At 38.3% G+C, this 19,894-nt stretch overlaps 1 protein-coding gene across 2 annotated transcripts in view; it reads left to right on the top strand.

Annotated features, from left to right (window-relative positions):
• Positions 1-19,894, top strand: part of rbms3 (RNA binding motif, single stranded interacting protein) — a 220,201-nt gene that overhangs the window by 135,208 nt on the left and 65,099 nt on the right. For both annotated transcript variants that reach the window (XM_066691284.1, XM_066691285.1), the window contains exons 5-6: positions 15,571-15,728; positions 17,445-17,524. In XM_066691284.1, coding sequence (XP_066547381.1) covers positions 15,571-15,728; positions 17,445-17,524 — 238 coding nt within the window. The remainder of the gene's footprint in view (positions 1-15,570; positions 15,729-17,444; positions 17,525-19,894) is intronic.

The following is a 19,894-nucleotide window of genomic DNA, read 5'->3' as shown; positions in this document are numbered from 1 at the left end:
TGATGCATGCAACAACATTGAGCTGAGATAATAGACAGTGCCTCGCTTGTGAGAGCCCCGGTGATGTCATGTTATTGTAAACTGTTCCACCCGGGGACTGCCAGACTGTTCGTCATGCCTTTTCCAGCTTGACTTTCACAGGTTTGCCAGAGTGCTGCCAGGGCAGCACTCAACCCAGCTGTAGCCTGCACAGTTTACGGGCCCACACTCTGCCCTAGACAGGATGGGTTCTGGTTCTCGGCACTGGTTGTGTTTTGTCTTTTTTTTAATAGTCATTTTGAAGCAAATAATGCTGTGAAAGAGCAAAATGAGACAAAACTAGCATAATACCATTTGCAACTGTAAAGAAAAAAAACGAACTACATATATAGGAAAATAGATGAACCATGCATCTATATTTGTAATAATACCCAAAGCTATTTTTAAATATTGGCACTAAATATACGCTTACTTTCCCTCGCCTCAGGAGGGAACTTTTGAGCGAAGCGCATGAGGAATGTTAAGCATATCACTGCTTTACGTCCAATTCTTTATTAATCCTCTACAGCAAGTAATACTAAATGATCAATTAGCATATTGTTTTACATTAATAACAAAGTCTCCAATGTTTATTGTTTACCACTATCAGTAGTATGGTAACTCCCAAACGTTATGGTGTCTTCCATGATAAAACCATCAAGATGCATTATTTCTTCATTAGACAACTTTCTAGGGCTGCAAAGACCATCCCTTTTTCTATGTAAAACCCAGTGATAAAATATACTATCACTCACTGTGCTCTGAAGTTCAAGGTCTGCATTCCCATCTCTCCGGAAACTGATGACATCTGTCTAGACATTTTTATGTTATTGGCTTGCAAACTGTCTTGTGGATCATATGTCCCCCATCTGTGAGAGAAAATATAATACAAAAGAGAAGAAAAGTCCTTTAGTCGTTTACTGTATAAGTCTGTATGCTCTCTGTGTGTTCCCTCAAATTGCCTAGTTTGAAGTCTACAACCATGACAGTCTAATTCTCCTGATAAGGTGTGTGAGATCCTGATGATTGTTTTCAATAACTATACTCAGTGGGCCAAAAGTAAGCACCTCTTTACTGGGTTAGGTTGTACAGTATCCCAAATTAACTAGTGTTTTTTTTAATACCATGACTACCACTTATATTACTACTTATTATTCTTTTAAAATATGTATTGCTCCGAAAAATTGTAAATCCAATTTGTATGTCATTTCTAGAAAGCAAAATGTCAGGTTTCAACTAAAGGAACTCTGAAGTGTCAGCAAAGGTTGATATAACTGCGTCTGTTCATCGAGGAAATCCCAAAGATTTCCAGAAGCCAGATCAGATTAATTGAATATTGACTGGGGGAGATTTTCTATTTCTGTAGGTAGTGAAAGCTGACTTTGACTGCAGCTTGTTCACGGTGTTGGAGGATATGCACTTGGTGACTGAAATATGGCTCTGTAATCCCACAGTCATCGATGACACATCAGTTCTGTCCATTCATACATTATTTCATGTAATGCATTAGGTGGCTAGTGACTAGAGAGTTTATCACTGCCCACAATCATAATTCTTCCCTCACAATTGTGTGAAAAAAGTACCTAGACCAACTGGAGGAGGAAGGAGAGTCCCCAGAGCTCACTCGATCAAAAATGCGAATGCAGTGTTAGAACAGTTACGTGGCGGCAATTGAAACGGTTCCCAACTGCCATCTTGCTCCAGCACTCCAGCTTTTATCTTCCTAATTAAGAAAATTTGAATGTTAAAATAGTTTCTCGCTTGTTGATTTTCGTGACCTCGCATGCCTGCCAAAAATGAGCACGCATACTCCTGCAATGAGGTACACATGCACATGAAAGGTTTTGCTCCAACTACAGCTCCACATAGACCTACATGGCAGGTCAAGCAGCAAGATTTCTGCTAACTTTCTAACCGGAAAGTAAATTAACTTCATATCAAAAACAGATTTGTAACCCCCTGCCCCCAAATACTATATAGGCAATCAACCAAATTTAACACATAAACTGACTCCATTAAGGTTTAGGGAAAAAATATGGGAGGTTTTATTCTTGTCAAAGTCTATCAGCACCGGTCTTAACACCAAAATGGGATTTTGGCATATCGTATTATAAATGACTCAATGAACTGAATGAAACTGAACTCCAAGGCTTTTATTTTACCCCTGAACTGGCACCCTCCCTGGTATTCATTCTTTGGAGCAGCAAATAAAAGGACTGAAAAGGACTTGGTGAACTTTGAAAATGACAGGTGGATTGTTTAGGCTAATTTAAGCCATTTTTATTTTCCATTATGGCGTTGCTCCAGAGGGAACATCAATGGTTCTCAGCATTTGCTACTTAGACATTGAAGTGGCTGTGGGCCTTCCCTTTCTGAATAATCATATTAATGTAATTACCTGCAAGTGGTTACCTGAATGCTAGTATATTGAAGTTGCCGTGTCTGCACTGTTCATTTCAGCAGACAGAAGATGTATTCTTTGTAGAAACTGGGTGATTGTATTGATTTATTGGTTTACAAGGTTAACCCAAGGTTTCTTGCCTATGAGGGCTTTGAAACCATTTATGTATGAAAAATATTACCTTGCTTTTTTAACAATATCAACCATGACACCTGTATCAGCCTTTTTGTTCTGAAACAATGTGTTCATTTTGAAGAAGAAAAAAAAGACCTACATTTGCTATGCAGTTCTTGACCCCTGATGTGTTTATGAGATACTCTGTAATAAAATCTTTGTTTTCTTTTTCTTAAAAAGCTGGTGCAAATTTATCACAGCTGTGTGAAAAAGGCCCCAAGTGAGAACTAAGCCCTGTGAATCGATGTTATCCCTGAGATCTCAGTTCACTAAAGTACCACAAATTTCTAAAACAGACAATTTTATTAGAGAAGCTGGAATAGGTCACTTGGGTGTGTATGTGTGTTTGTGGAGGCGGGTGGGGATCAGAATATATATATTTTTAATAGAATTAAAAATGGTCTACATAGGTTAGGGAATACTATACTACTTCTTTCTACAGCACAACAATCAACCCCTGCACCTGCAGAGCTAATCAATAAGAGCCTCTTAGGCTTTGAAGAATCTCTAGCTTGAACAACATCCAAGAATCAATAGTAAGCAGAGATGATGCTCACAATGGGAAATAAGAGCAGACCAGTGTCTTGCCTTCAACCACAAAGCCCCAGTTCTCAGAGCAGGTTAAACCTGGCATTTGGAGGTGAGAGGTGCTTTTCCAAAAGGTCCTTGCCTGCTCTTACAGTTATAATTCTTCATTAGTGTTGTATTCCTATGTTTCTTCCCCCAATACAATGTTGTGCAGTGTGTGTCTCTGTCAACAACCTACAACCAGCTGGATCTTCACACATGCGTCCCATCAGTCCAGGGTCAGTCTTTCTCCTTTCATGAATGATTTAATAGAGTTTGTTGCACACTTAAACACAGCTACAAACTTTTGCAGAAACCCACATATTAGTTATCACCTATCACTGATATATCACTGATATAACTGATGTAAAACAAATAACCTATGGAAGTCAATGGTCCAAGTCCTTCATTTAATAAACAGACGTTTTTAGTTTGGCACATGCTAAGAGTGTGAGCTATTGTAGGAGTTACATAAAAGCATTTGGTAGATATTTAGCAGAGCATAGTGCAGAAATAATTACTACCAGTAGACCATGTTAATGAAAGGCAAATTACTGAGTGTTTAGACTTGTTTTTGTTTGGCACAAAGCGTGGCATAGTCTCCAGCCAGCTTTAAAGGCACGTATATGAACTACCACAACAGAAGGCTCATTTGAATAAAACACATGCTTTGTAAATCTGTTTGGCATATATGTTTTTTTTTTTTTTAATATTCCCTCAAATTTGGAAGCAAGCAGTTTGATGATTTAGGTCTCTGTTGAACATATAAACATGAAAGTCAGATAAATACTTTTGCTCTGATATCAGTTTTAACAATCACTCTTGTCACTTTTGTCATATGTCTTTGCAAGAACGTAGTTAAACCGCTAACTTATGTTCATTCAAGTTCGTAAGATTTTTTTACATTATTACTCTGTATTAATGCATATGTCTCAGATCAGCTGGATTTCACGGAAACAGCAGTCGACGTAGGATAATATTAACTCTGTTTACACAGAATGCCATGGCTGCAGTGTTGCCCAAATTACAAAATTAGGAATTCAACAGCACGACATCTGTCTCCACATCATTGGACTATTTGTGTAATAAATAAATAGTTTCCCCTCAGTGGCTAAATATTCCCATATGTCTTTATTTATTAAATTAGTTCTGTTGACAATGGGAGTTGAGTTAGTTATATCAGATTGATTTAGTGAAATGTAAATGAATGTTGTTGATTTGGTTTATTATTATTATTATTATTATTATTATTATTATTATTATAATACATTAGTATACATTTTTAATATTCATTATTTTATAGCTGAAAGGGATCTTCTTCGATAATAACAATGCTGCAAACCTTGCTCAACCAATGTTAAAGAATTACTCCTGTTAGAAGTTACAGTTCATGTGTATTTACAGTTCATTAATTTTCCTGTTTGATGACAGCATTAGCCACTGTCAAAGACATGGAAGGCCAGGTGATACCTGTGAATATACGGTCACACTGTTGTTGATACATCTGTGGAAAGAGACACTCTCTGATCCTCCCACAGACCTGCCAGGGCTTTTATTTCCATAGTTCCCTTGATTGTACTGATGTCATGGTGGGATTAGTTGGCGCAGGAGATGAAGTGATCCACAAGGCACACATAGTTCTCGTTCTCATCACCTCAGCTCTGATGACACACATTGAGAAGCCTTTGTTTCAGTCGGTTCAGTGAAAAAACTCAACATGATCTCCGTCCATAACTGGAAGAGATGGACGGGTTATGTTGGTTACCCAATATTAGCAACTAGGGAAAGAGAATATTCACATGCTCAAAAGCTTTGATATATTTAGCAACTCTTATAATTTGTGCACCTGGTGTATAAAATCTTATTAGATCAATTGAAAGGAGGGCTTGTAATATGGGGTGAAACATTGTGTCAAAACAACAAATAAATTCAACAGAAGAGTGGAATCTGTCTATAATATGTTTTGGGTCAACTATAGCTGGAGCATGAGAAGATTAGGATAATTTAGTCATTTTCAGGGACGTTTCTCATTTGGTTTGTATTGAACGTTTGTACAACTGAATTTGCCAGATTTTAAATGACTGTTACTTTTTGCTACTTGAGTTATGTTTCAGTCCAGCAAAGTGCATTGCAAATTCTTGCTATCAAGCTTCTTTAGTGCCTTGAAACTGATAAACAACGCATTAGCAGTCGACCAACATTTTAGGCTTTAGGTTTCTCTGTATGTCAGATAGTTACAATTGATTAGCTGTAATTCTAAAGCACAAAGAGTGCATGCTGTTTTAAATGTTTAGGGATGCACTGGATGACAGATGTATCTTTTAGAAATGAGTGTTACAATTGTTTTATTTTAATTTATAATGTGTGTGTGTATGTGTGTGTGTATGTATATATATATATATATATATATATATATATATATATATATATATATATGTATATATACACACACACACTGGTATAGAGGAAGCTGTTTTTTATTATTGCAAAACTGGACAAAACAAACATCAGACTGAGACACAAATTGCATTTATTAACTCTTTATTACATGGGATGTATTTTCACGGTATTAATATTGTATTAATAACACATTAATAGCTGATGAGGAACTGCATGTAATTGAACTGTCCTCATTTATACAACCCTTTCTAGATTAATAATTCACTTTTAATATAATGCATGTTATACATGTATAATCTACTATGTGTATTGCTAACTAACCTGTTATCCAGATCTATTATACCCTAGTGGGTGGTTTCACAGACCCAGATTAGCACAAGTGACAGATAAATGATTTATATAAATTGCATAATTATATTAAAATATGTGAAGCTGAAGTAAACACAGAATAGAGGTAACATACACACAAGTTATAAACTAATTTATTAAAAAGCTCCCTACTATATATTTTAATATATGCATTTACAGTTCCATAGCCACCTCAGCTATTTATAGATTGAAAATCGATTTAGGAATGTGCTTCCCTGCAGTTAAAAATAACTCTGACCTGGACTGGATGACCCTCCTTATAAACTGTTGACTCATTCAGCATTCGTAAAGGTCCCTACAGCTGTACAACTGCTCAGTGTAGTGTCTTTAGCCAAAAAAAGAAACAATGAATAATGAGAATAGGAAACAGACAGATACAAAATAACATAGAAAGGAAACAAAAAAACTGGGTAAACGATGGTAAACAAGTAAATTGTCTATATTTTTAAAAGTTGTATCCTATGTATTCATACAACATTTTACAGATGGACAATTTTGGTGTCTCCTGGAAGCGGTTCTTGGCTCAGAGGTGGCTTGCAGTTGGAAAGAGTTTGCATTCATTTCCTCATTTAATTAGGGTAAATAAAACAATCACTGGGCTTGGCTGGGGTGTCTGTGGATCAGCAGTATATTCCAACAAGCTGTTCATGGTGTTACTGGATAGAGAGGACAACACACAAAAGCACATGGGGGACTTCTGCCAGAAGATATTTTTTAAAACATGCTAGTTAATTTATCTTCTCTTTTTTATTCTAATGATATGCAAGTGTAAAAGCTAGGTAAAAAGTTACACTGTCTGTAAAATAAAAACCTACAGTATTTTATTAGCCCTGAACCTATTTAACCTATTTATACTTTCCTTCTCTCTTGGTTGCAATGTCGGTGAGCACTTGGTTTATTGGTTCTCTGAATTTTATCTGTTTGCTTAAGGGTTAATTGAAAGACATATGTACTAAGTATTCATACAATCAATACAAAAATGTACCAAATGATCTTCAGTGAAACAGAAATATATTGTGGTCCCGTAATACATTCTTAGAAGGAATACACTGGGACACTGTTGCTCCCTGTGTTGCTTGGCTGAGTGTGCAGTCTGATTATGAAGAGATTATGTTTCTGTAATGCACATTGTCAACACTGGGTTTCCGGCAGGCTCACGCCACATGTAGTAGAAAAAAGGAAGAGGAAAATATGCAAGAATATTGCTCTATTTTTTTTTTATTTCTAATATTGATATGCACAATTCTGATTAAATAATGCAGCACTGACACTAATAATATTAAAAAAAAGTAATAATAATAAGTGTTCAGAAGTATAAATTCTTGTTGTTGCTTGCCTACAAAGTCAGAAATTTCTTCATGCAAGAATGTGATTAAGAATCCTTAAATTAAAATGTGTGCTACAAGACCCAGAAATATACCTATCTTAGATTTCAGGTAGTATTTTTTGTTTTGGTTTCTAAGGCTATATTTCTCTTTCTGCATCATAGTAATATTCATACTTGCCAAGAGTTAACCGACTCATTGAAATCTAGTTGCCTTACTCGTTGTCTCGTCAATAGTATTGTTTTACATTACAGTTTATTTAAAAAAATTGCCAAACTATAAAACTGAAGTGCAATGCTGTACCTCACCGTATCTATGGCATACATTTTACCACAAAGGTAAAAAAAAAAAAAAACATTAAATAGACAATATGTATTCATTTAATCCCATGCATTTATCACATTCTCTCCATCCAGCATGATATTAACATTTTGATTAGTGTGATCTACCACGCAGGGGAAGCATTTGGGATATGTTTGACAACAAAGCTTCAAAGTGGCGGTGATTGATCTTTCCATTCAGAAAGCAGAAAGCCTCTAGAGCAGGGAGCACATCAAAGACTTGATGATTGACAGCGCTTTATGCTACTTTTGTTTTATAATTCCCTGACTCTTGACACGTTAAACCAAAGGCTTTATAGCTGGAAGATGCCGTAACCATGGTCCCCCCTTTAACGACAACTACACTCCCCCACACACACCAACTCTTCACACATCCACACTCTCCCTCTCTGATCAGAGACCGGAGGTTGCAGTCACATCAGCTAGCTGGTTGGGAATTCATTATGGCTCTTTCACTATGAACTTCCCTGGGTCTTTAAAATACCATGTCCACTAGGAAATAATTAGTCTAAGCCCTTACCTTCCTCTACTGGCCTTCGAGTGGTCTTACCATAACTGCATAGCAGGATGCCATCTTTTCTTTTCTTTTCTTTTTTGTATGTAGTATCACATTTCTGCAATACATGTTAAGCACTTCAACTTGAAATTGAAAATAATATCAGGCTGCATCTATATTTCACATCCCATATTCTGCACTCCGCTACCACAATTGTTTTCTGAGCCCCCGGGCAAGTTGTGGTTGCAGATAGTGGAAGACATTAGTTATTTTTGGTTCCAAACTTGTCTCTGGCTGTTTTCTTGGCGTCCGCATTTTATTTGCTTTTTTACAGCACTGTTGCATGATATCACCGAGGGGTGAGTGAGTGTACAGCTAATAAAAATGTTGGGGGGGGGGGGGCGACTTTATTTTTTCAGATTTTATTCAGAATTACTTGCATTATTTTAAATGTATCACTCACTCTTACAGTAAGCAAACAACACACTGATTTTGTATATCCACCTTTACTATCTATCTCTATCATTTTTTCTACCTGTTATCATCTTCGGTTATAGCTTGATACACAGCTGGATATAAACAGCCACAAGATTCAGCTGAGACATTCCTGAGAATGTATTTCAGTGCCTGCAAGACCTGCAATGTAGTAATAATACAGTTTAATGGTAAACTACACATGCCTTGTCTATCATCTTTGTTGATCCTCTCTGAAATATGCCATGGTCTGCTCCATCTGCACAATAAATCCCAAAATGGGATTGTAGAGTCTCCACAATCTTATCTAAAAGCATTTCATTTTTTGTTTTATTTATCAGATTCCCTTCACAAAGAGTTTACTTGTTTTTAAAAAGCATAAGTTCTTTGTGCTATGTTCCTCAGTGCATCTATAGATTAACTTATTTCTCCTGATCTGAAGACAAAGGAATTGTGGCACCTACAGTGGTGCCGGGACTTCTGGGAATACATTTGTGTTTTTTTGTCTGTTAAGAAAAGAAAGAGTGCTGCAGTAGTGAAAGAGCTCATTTCAGCCAGCTTTTGCATGAATACCATCATTCATTTTTAACTCATCAGTGCAAATATGAATTCTAATCATAATTTTGTAAGTGTCCCTAAGGTTTTTCATTAACCTTTTTATTCAGTGGTAAGTCTCAAAAGAATGCGCTGGCCTACACATTAATTTTTCAATTACTTATTAATTTATTTGACTGAATATGTTCGTAAAGTCTGTGTTGGAGAAATCAGGTCTCAGTGAGGAAAGCGCAGGGCATTAATAGCTTTTCAGCTAAACTGTTTTCAAATCTTTCCAGGCCATCATTTTAAACATCGCAATGGACAAAAAATACAAACTTTATTGTATCGCTCCTGATGAACACAATACAATCCTTTTCAGTTCTAAATACTGCCATTTGAGATGCACAGGTTTCTGAAGGATGCATTTAAAAATTATATTTATCCTGCAGTTATATATATATACACATATATAAAACAGAAACAATAGAAATTATAATTTTATAGCATAGTGAGGGGGGTTTGGGGTAATAAGAGCATCTTAGTGGCAATGATGCATATATATATATATATATATATATATACACTCACCTAAAGGATTATTAGGAACACCTGTTCAATTTCTCATTAATGCAATTATCTAACCAACCAATCACATGGCAGTTGCTTCAATGCATTTAGGGGTGTGGTCCTGGTCAAGACAATCTCCTGAACTCCAAACTGAATGTCTGAATGGGAAAGAAAGGTGATTTAAGCAATTTTGAGCGTGGCATGGTTGTTGGTGCCAGACGGGCCGGTCTGAGTATTTCACAATCTGCTCAGTTACTGGGATTTTCACGCACAACCATTTCTAGGGTTTACAAAGAATGGTGTGAAAAGGGAAAAACATCCAGTATGCGGCAGTCCTGTGGGCGAAAATGCCTTGTTGATGCTAGAGGTCAGAGGAGAATGGGCCGACTGATTCAAGCTGATAGAAGAGCAACTTTGACTGAAATAACCACTCGTTACAACCGAGGTATGCAGCAAAGCATTTGTGAAGCCACAACACGTACAACCTTGAGGCGGATGGGCTACAACAGCAGAAGACCCCACCGGGTACCACTCATCTCCACTACAAATAGGAAAAAGAGGCTACAATTTGCACAAGCTCACCAAAATTGGACAGTTAGGACTGGAAAAATGTTGCCTGGTCTGATGAGTCTCGATTTCTGTTGAGACATTCAGATGGTAGAGTCAGAATTTGGCGTAAACAGAATGAGAACATGGATCCATCATGCCTTGTTACCACTGTGCAGGCTGGTGGTGGTGGTGTAATGGTGTGGGGGATGTTTTCTTGGCACACTTTAGGCCCCTTAGTGCCAATTGGGCATCGTTTAAATGCCACGGCCTACCTGAGCATTGATTCTGACCATGTCCATCCCTTTATGACCACCATGTACCCATCCTCTGATGGCTACTTCCAGCAGGATAATGCACCATGTCACAAAGGTCGAATCATTTCAAATTGGTTTCTTGAACATGACAATGAGTTCACTGTACTAAACTGGCCCCCACAGTCACCAGATCTCAACCCAATAGAGCATCTTTGGGATGTGGTGGAACGGGAGCTTCGTGCCCTGGATGTGCATCCCACAAATCTCCATCAACTGCAAGATGCTATCCTATCAATATGGGCCAACATTTCTAAAGAATGCTTTCAGCACCTTGTTGAATCAATGCCACGTAGAATTAAGGCAGTTCTGAAGGCGAAAGGGGGTCAAACACAGTATTAGTATGGTGTTCCTAATAATCCTTTAGGTGAGTGTGTGTATATATATATATATATATATATATGAAAAGCTTGTCTTGGTTGACGTGGCTGCATCCCCACTGCATCAGGTTTGCAGTGTTAGGACTATTTGTTTTGGCCAAAGAATCTAAAATACTACAGAAATATTTTCCCTTTAATGCCATGTACAGACCCATTCCCGTGAGACCAGACTGCTCCTGAGCATCAGATAAATCGAAAGCGACCAGATACAAATCCTGAACACTTTGCATCCATATCCATATCCATATCAGTAAAAATGGCTCTTGTTTTTCTGAGATGATACACTGCTTTCTGTTTTGTTTTCAAAACTGGAACCAAAGATGTTTTAACTAAGTAGATTTGAAAATGTTCAGCTGTAATATTCTTATATTTTGAATTTAATTACCTGTGAAGCAGACAGAGTGGGCAGTTGGTTATTCTTTGAGATTGATTATTCACTGCAGCTTCGCGAAGAGAAGCCCTTTAATGAGTTTCAATCCTTAATGCAGTACAGATCCCAATTATACAGATATAAGGAGCTTAGAGATGCTGTATCGTCCAAATAATTTTCATGCTTAATGCACACGGGCCAGCCTCCATAATGTCTTAGCTTCACTTAGTCTAATAGTTATAGAGGGCCTAATTGAGTTGAAATGTTATAAACGACCCTTTAAAAAGAACTTTACCTGCCTTGATAAAATATTATTGTAATTTTCTTTAGAATGTCATAACCTTACTGTTTAAGGGGTTTAAATAAAAACAATGTTTTCCAGAAACTTTATTTAACTAGGTTGCATCTAGGTCAAGATGAGGAATTGTGTCTAAGATTTGTTCTGTTGCCGACATAAAGAGAATCCGTTTTTTTTTTTTTTTATTGCCGCTTCTGTGCCATTACGATATCCCAGCTAATTAAATTGCTGAATGTCTGCTGTTCATATTTAAGGACTAGGGGCTGATAAATGGGTGCTAAAACTTCACATCTTCCCCTGCATAGAGACTCTTGTTGGGATGCATCCCTGTTTGTACAAGGAAACTGGAAACCTTACGTTTAAGCTACAGTTAGAAGTTCGGTCTGTGTTCTCCTGATAAACTCTGTCGGTCTTCCTGTCCTGTTTACTTAGCTGTGGGGTCCTGTGGGACTGCAGCCTTTATCGATGACAGATAAATAAATAAAGCCCTGTTCTTACAAGGTGGAGTTTGTCAACATGACTGCACTTCCATGTCACTGATCACTGAATCAATTCAATAAAGAAGGCTGGCTATTGGATTTAAGTCATGTACCGGAAAGCTGTGTATTACTGCTGCCTCCTTCTGCACACGCCCCCCCACACACAGTTCAGGGGTTTGCTCAGAGTCATGATGCCTTGGCAGGTTTCAGGGCCAGGCAATGGGAACCGATCTGTCAGTGCTCTGAAGGCTGTTTATGCAACAACATTCCCGAGAATTATAACCCTGGACGCTATACCTGAACTCCAGACATTCTTTTGGAGTGCTTATAGCAGCATGACTGTACATGCTGTCGTACATCTGCAACCTAGAAACCTCTCCTAAAAGCTGATGTTAATTGGAAGGATGAAGCTGAATGTACTGTAGACATAATTATGAAATGATGTCTTCCTGATCAACTGCAAAATAACATGTCATGCATTAGTGTCATGTGTCCACCCCCAAATCTATATAACCATGAAAAAATAAAAAAAATAAAAATATATATATATATATATATATATATATATAATATATATATATGCACAGTACTGTGCAAAAGTTGTAGGCAGGTGTGAAAAAATGCTGTAAAGTAAGAATGCTTTCAAAAATAGACATGTTAATAGATTATATATATCAACTAAATGTGAGTGAACAAAAGAAATATCTACATCAAATCCATATTTGGTGTGACCACCCTTTGCCTTCAAAACAGCATCAATTCTTCTAGGTACACTTGCACAAAGTCAGGTGTATGATTAAACAATTATACCAAACAGGTGCTAATTCAATATGTAGGTTGAAACACAATCATTAACTGAAACAGACACAGCTGTGTAGGAGGAATAAAACTGGGTGAGGAACAGCCAAACTCCGCTAACAAGGTGAAGTTGCTGAAGACAGTTTACTGTCAAAAGTCATACACCATGGCAAGACTGAGCACAGCAAGAAGACACAAGGTAGTTATACTGCATCAGCAAGGTCTCTCCCAGGCAGACAGGGGTTTCCAGATGTGCTGTCCAAGCTCTTTTGAAGAAGCACAAAGAAACGGGCAACGTTGAGGACCGTAGACGCAGTGGTCGGCCAAGGAAACTTACTGCAACAGATGAGACATCATGCTTACTTCCCTTCGCAATCGGAAGATGTCCAGCAGTGCCATCAGCTCAGAATTGGCAGAAAACAGTGGAACTGGGGTGCAGACAAATGGCAGCAGGTGCTCTGGACTGATTAGTCAAAATTTGAAATATTTGGCTGTAGCAGAAGGCAGTTTGTTCAGCAAAGGGCTGGAGAGTAGTACACGAATGAGTGTCTGCAGGCAACAGTGAAGCTTGGTGGAGGTTCCTTGCAAGTTTGGGGCTGCATGACAACGACCCCAAACACACAGCGACAGTCATTAAGAACTATCTTCAGTGTAAAGAAGTGGTATGACCCCCACAGAGCTCTGATCTCAACATCGAGTCTGTCTGGGATTACAAGAAGACAGAGCAGCAACTGAGGCTGCCTAAATCCACGGAAGAACTGTGGTTAGTTCTCCAAGATGTTTGGGCCAACCTACCTGCCAAGTTCCTTCAAAAACTGTGTGCAAGTGTACCTAGAAGAATTGATGCTGTTTTGAAGGCAAAGGGTGGTCACACCAAATATTGATTTGATGTATATTTTTCTTCTGTTCACTCACTTTGCATTTTGTTAATTGATCAATATAATCTAATAAATATAAGCATTTTTTCACTCCTGCCTAAAACTTTTGCACAGTACTATATATACAGTGGGGGGAAAAAGTATTTGATCCCCTGCTGATTTTGTACGTTTGCCCACTGACAAAGAAATGATCAGTCTATAATTTTAATGGTAGGTGTATTTTAACACTGAGAGACAGAATAACAACAAAAAAAATCCAGAAAAATGTATTTCAAAAAAGTTATAAATTGATTTGCATGTTAATGAGGGAAATAAGTATTTGACCCCTCGACTTAGTACTTGGTGGCAAAACCCTTGTTGGCAATCACAGAGGTCAGACGTTTCTTGTAGTTGGCCACCAGGTTTGCACACATCTCAGGAGGGATTTTGTCCCACTCCTCTTTGCAGATCCTCTCCAAGTCATTAAGGTTTCGAGGCTGACGTTTGGCAACTCGAACCTTCAGCTCCCTCCACAGATTTTCTATGGGATTAAGGTCTGGAGACTGGCTAGGCCACTCCAGGACCTTAATGTGCTTCTTCTTGAGCCACTCCTTTGTTGCCTTGGCTGTGTGTTTTGGGTCATTGTCATGCTGGAATACCCATCCACGACCCATTTTCAATGCCCTGGCTGAGGGAAGGAGGTTCTCACCCAAGATTTGATGGTACATGGCCCCGTCCATCGTCCCTTTGATGCGGTGCAGTTGTCCTGTCCCCTTAGCAGAAAAAAACCCCCAAAGCATAATGTTTCCACCTCCATGTTTGACGGTGGGGATTGTGTTCTTGGGGTCATTCCTCCTCCTCCAAACACGGCGAGTTGAGTTGATGCCAAATAGCTTGATTTTGGTCTCATCTGACCACAACACTTTCACCCAGTTCTCCTCTGAATCATTCAGATGTTCATTGGCAAACTTCAGACGGGCCTGTACATGTGCTTTCTTGAGCAGGGGGACCTTGCGGGTGCTGCAGGATTTCAGTCCTTCACGGCGTAGTGTGTTACCAATTGTTTTCTTGGTGACTATGGTCCCAGCTGCCTTGAGATCATTAACAAGATCCTCCCGTGTAGTTCTGGGCTGATTCCTCACCGTTCTCATGATCATTGAAACTCCACGAGGTGAGATCTTGCATGGAGCCCCAGACTGAGGGAGACTGACAGTTATTTTGTGTTTCTTCCATTTGCGAATAATCGCACCAACTGTTGTCACCTTCTCACCAAGCTGCTTGGCGATGGTCTTGTAGCCCATTCCAGCCTTGTGTAGGTCTACAATCTTGTCCCTGACATCCTTGGACAGCTCTTTGGTCTTGGCCATGGTAGAGAGTTTGGAATCTGATTGACTGATTGCTTCTGTGGACAGGTGACTTTTATACAGGTAACGAGCTGAGATTAGGAGCACTCCCTTTAAGAGAGTGCTCCTAATCTCAGCTCGTTACCTGTATAAAAGACACCTGGGAGCCAGAAATCTTGCTGATTGATAGGGGATCAAATACTTATTTCCCTTATTAACATGCAAATAAATTTATAACTTTTTTGAAATGCATTTTTCTGGATTTTTTTGCTGTTATTCTGTCTCTCACTGTTAAAATACACCTACCATTAAAATTATAGACTGATCATTTCTTTGTCAGTGGGCAAACGTACAAAATCAGCAGGGGATCAAATACCTTTTTTTCCCTCACTGTATATCATTTTTTATAAAAAGCTGGGGGACTCATTATCTCATATGGTGGTGTTAGTTTAAGCTGTGATTCTGCAAGTACCACATTAAAATATTGTTCTTGTGTTTGTTCTTACACTTTTCCAGCAACAGGAACAAGACCCCACAAACCTGTACATTTCCAATTTGCCCATCTCGATGGACGAGCAGGAGCTGGAGAACATGCTAAAGCCATTTGGGCATGTCATCTCCACACGGATACTGCGAGACGCCAATGGGATCAGCAGAGGTGTCGGCTTTGCCAGGTCTGAAAGCGTCCCTTTCTTCTCTGTATTAGTTGGGTTATTTTGTGCTTCAAATACGTGATCTGTTTAAGGAGACAGCCTTTTTTGTCATTGTTTGTTATTGTTTTTATTTTCCCCTGATGCCACATTTGTTATTAAAACTAAAATGATCAAATATATGAAGTATTAAAACAGAAATAAGAAGAGAAGTTTCGTTTTGGAAGATGGGACAAGCGTTTTTAATTTCACTTTTTCTAAAATTGAACAAACCAGCAAACAAAAAAAAAAAGGTCACTATGAATTATTCATCCTTGCTGTGAAATTAGCCAATCGTTTAGCATCCACGAGATTTTTATACATAGCAGTCACCACCTGTTTAGGTCAAAACCTGTGGGGAAAAGATGTAATTGAGTACAGAATGGTCTGTGGGTTGACAGATGTTAAGGGAGAAGGAGCATTATAAAGGGTAAACTACCTAAGTGTTTTTGCACTATCCATTACCGTTATCAGAATCCATTATGGCCATTCAGTGGATAATTATTTCGGACAAGAATGCTTAATGTCATTAAGGATTATTCTTGGGAGTGGATTTTCCCCTCGGTTGAGTGTTCTTGCAGGACTGGTCGCCAAGACAGTGTATGTAATTAGTCCGTTGTTGGAGGGAGCGTCTGCCGAGAGCGCTGTTCAGCCAAGGCTCCTGTGTGTTCAGGTGGTGGAAGAGCATGTCCAGTATTACTGATTCAGCCCCCCCACCCCCGAAAGAGAGAATGTAAACATTACTCTTGCTATTGTCCTGCCTCTGCAATTGGAGCTGATGGAAAAGCTCTCGGTTACAAGCAAAGTGTGCGGCAGATTAGAGATTAGAGATGCCACTAATTGTGAAACCCTAGTTGAAAATGGCCGCATTCTTTGTAGCTCAGAGAGCCTTTCAAATAAAGGCAGGCGTACTTGTGATCAGGGCATCACAATGGCTCTCTGTAGAGTGCAAAGGCATGACTCACTTTCAGATCTTTCCTCCTGGGAGTCTTTCGTCCTGCTGGAAATTGTAAATATATTGGTCTTTGTGATTCTGGTATTAATAGTATGTGTTGAGTATGAACTGGATACAATAAATATAAAATCCTATGAAATATTCTTACTTCCCTTATGGTATCCGTTTCCTGGTTTCCTCCAGCCCAGTGGGGCCATAGGAAAAAGCAATACAGCTTACAAGAGCACACCTCACTTGGTGATTTGATATGGTAAGATTTATCTGACAAGATTTGTGGAGTGTCGAGGAGTGAACTGCAAAGTAGTGGACATTAGTAGCCTTTGTGATCTAATCCCTCAGATATGGCTGAGTCACTCCTTTTTGGGAAAATAAAATACAGTCCTTCTGCACCAAGAATAGCAAGTGAACTGCTGTCAACTCCTGGGGTGAGGAGATGTATTTTCTAACTCAGTGTAAATACATTAACATTTAACAGCTGACTAGAGGTACGCAGCAAAGAACAGTAAATGTACACCCCTGGGTGAGGTAGCAATCATTTCCCTGCTTTGAACAACAATAATGAATTATAATACAGTGGCAAGATAATCTGGAATTAAATGACATGTTCACTACTGTATTCAAGATGTTTTTATTGTGATTGTATTTCTTTGTGATTGCTCCTAAAATAGCAATGTGTTTAACTGCTTTATTTTCACATTCATATCAATTTATCGATATAGTACCCAATTATCCAATCTATTTTTTAGAATGGAGTCGACTGAAAAATGTGAAGTAGTCATCCAACATTTTAATGGAAAATACCTGAAAACCCCACCAGGTGTTCCAGGTGAGTCTTTGTTTATGAATTTACTTTATTTTTAATTATTTTGTTGTGTTTTTTTTATTTTTTTATTACGTGTAACTAGCCACTGATTTCAGTCCATGTTCTTTGATGTTCAGGTATAAATATATAAATATATAAATAAATATACAGTAAAATTAACGTTTTAAATGATCATGTACTAAGTTATACAATGGACTATAACCACAGCACAAGATATAGAAAACCAGCTGTTTCTGATATCTGTCTGTTGTCTCAGTGTTTATATGCTGTTTTTTCAAGGTCCCATTTTAGCACGGACACCAGATCAAAAACACGATAATAACTGTACAGTCTATTCGGCTGTCTTTCTGCTGTGGGAAGCTGCACAATATAACAAACAGATTTTGCTAATGCATCCTTTAAAGATGTGAACTTTCACTGCAGAACGATAGGCGATGACTTGCAAAACAATGAGGCATATAAACACGTGTGATGCGCTGGGAGGGGGAGCTGTGGCCGTGAGGTCGTAAGTCACCCTGGATTTCGCCTATAAATCTATCGGGAGCCTTGCGCAGCAATGTTATAACGTTCACAACTGAAATTCACGTGTGTGACTTTGTTTTAAATGCCAGGTTATACAAGGCATCAGTAAATGGGCGACATAAATAACAGGCTGGGACAATAATTTATTGCGGAAGTAATGCTAGGTTTCTTGTAAGAATCAGTTTGTTAACTCAAGACCAAAGGTGCAGGTGTGTTTATGGAGGATTATCGATGCTTGTTTTCAATGATGGAAATAGACCTTAAAAAGTCCCTGTTGAGACAGTTGAGTAAATTAAAGGGTATATATGTGTATTTATCTTATAAATGTCATCATGCTGTAATATAAAACTGCGTATGTGTTCTTTTAGCTCTGACTTTCATTCGGTTTTCTGATTGTAAAAGTCATTTGCTCACTCATTTATTATGATATTGCCAAAGAATGGTTTTAACTTTTGCACTGAGAGATTACATGACACAAGACCAGCACTGCCTGACTTAGTAAGTTATACTGAATACATTTACATTATTAAATTCCAAGTTACTTAATGCAGGAAACCAAATATATAAAATATTTAGATATATCTTTCGGAATATCTAGTGATAATGAAATTTCCCCCTAGCCAGTTTCGATTCTCTAAATGTAATCAACTTAAAAATGCAATTCTTCTTTCAGTAGGGTTTTCACTTTTCAGATTTGATTGATTATAAATTAGTTTTTCTGAATAGATCTAGTGTACATGCTGCGTTTAGTTTAGTTTTTTCTCCTAACTGGTTATCTACAGTGAGGATAGATAACATCACTGTCTTATTCACTGCTCTTTACCTGAAACAGTGACTTGCTTTTTACAGACATAATTAATCCTCCCAATTTTTTTATTTATTTCATATATTTCTGTACTTCTGTGTGTATCACCAACCAGGTTGTCTGTTGTAGCAGCACATTCTCATGGAGGGAGATTATCAGTGTTGCCTAAAGAATGTTTAGCTTGAATAATTGTTCAGCCCGTTCTGTCATTATCAGTCATCCGTGACTTCATTAAGAACCACAGACGCTTTAATGACACTAATTACAGGTTTAAATGACAGATGGAGCACTCAGAAATAAAATCTGGGAATGAGCAACTCAGTTTATTTCTTAATGAACTGAATTACTCTATAGCACGAGTCCACCTGTGAAATGTTCCCCAGTGCGTAGATAGTGAAATGATATGTCAGTCAGGACGCACTGTTGGGCGTCACGGGTTTGTTCAAAGTGTTGACGACCTGTTGCCCAGTTGTCTCAGTGCCTTTTCCTTCGGGCCTAACGAAGAGGCTGACAGAGCCAAAAGCTGGTCCAGAAGAGACGAGATAATGTCTCAAAACACACCTTTTTTTGATCTGAATTATCTGCATTTTTGGCCAAAAGAGACAGTACTACAGGTGTGTGAGCTGGCAGAAGATCATGTCCAGAGTTATTTGACAGGGCGGGTTATTAAAGGTCATAATTCACTGATCATAGGGACTTTTGTTTTTTAAATTAACAGTGGATGCTGAGCAGACTGACATATACCCTAAAGATGAATCCAGACGCACTTTGTCTTCCTAGAAACTTTGGTTGATTTATTATACTAAACTCCACCAGCTTGCCTCTACTGCTGCTTTATTCAATTATAAAATATGGCCACCACAAGCTTCCACAGTAGTAATTTGGCAGTTAACAGTATGGTTTAACCTTGTCAATGTCAATTGGCTGCTTTTGTGTATCACTGGCTCAGAGAAGGGAAGTACAGAGAAGCCAACTACATGGAACAGACCAAACTTTACTAAACTATGGTACACAAATTTGATTTTCCAAAACTAAAACCAACACTT

Source organism: Amia ocellicauda, chromosome 18, assembly GCF_036373705.1.
Source record: "Amia ocellicauda isolate fAmiCal2 chromosome 18, fAmiCal2.hap1, whole genome shotgun sequence".
In the NCBI taxonomy this organism is placed as follows: domain Eukaryota; kingdom Metazoa; phylum Chordata; class Actinopteri; order Amiiformes; family Amiidae; genus Amia; species Amia ocellicauda.
Note: the sequence above shows the minus strand (reverse complement) of the source record. Positions and strands in the feature narration are given on the sequence as shown.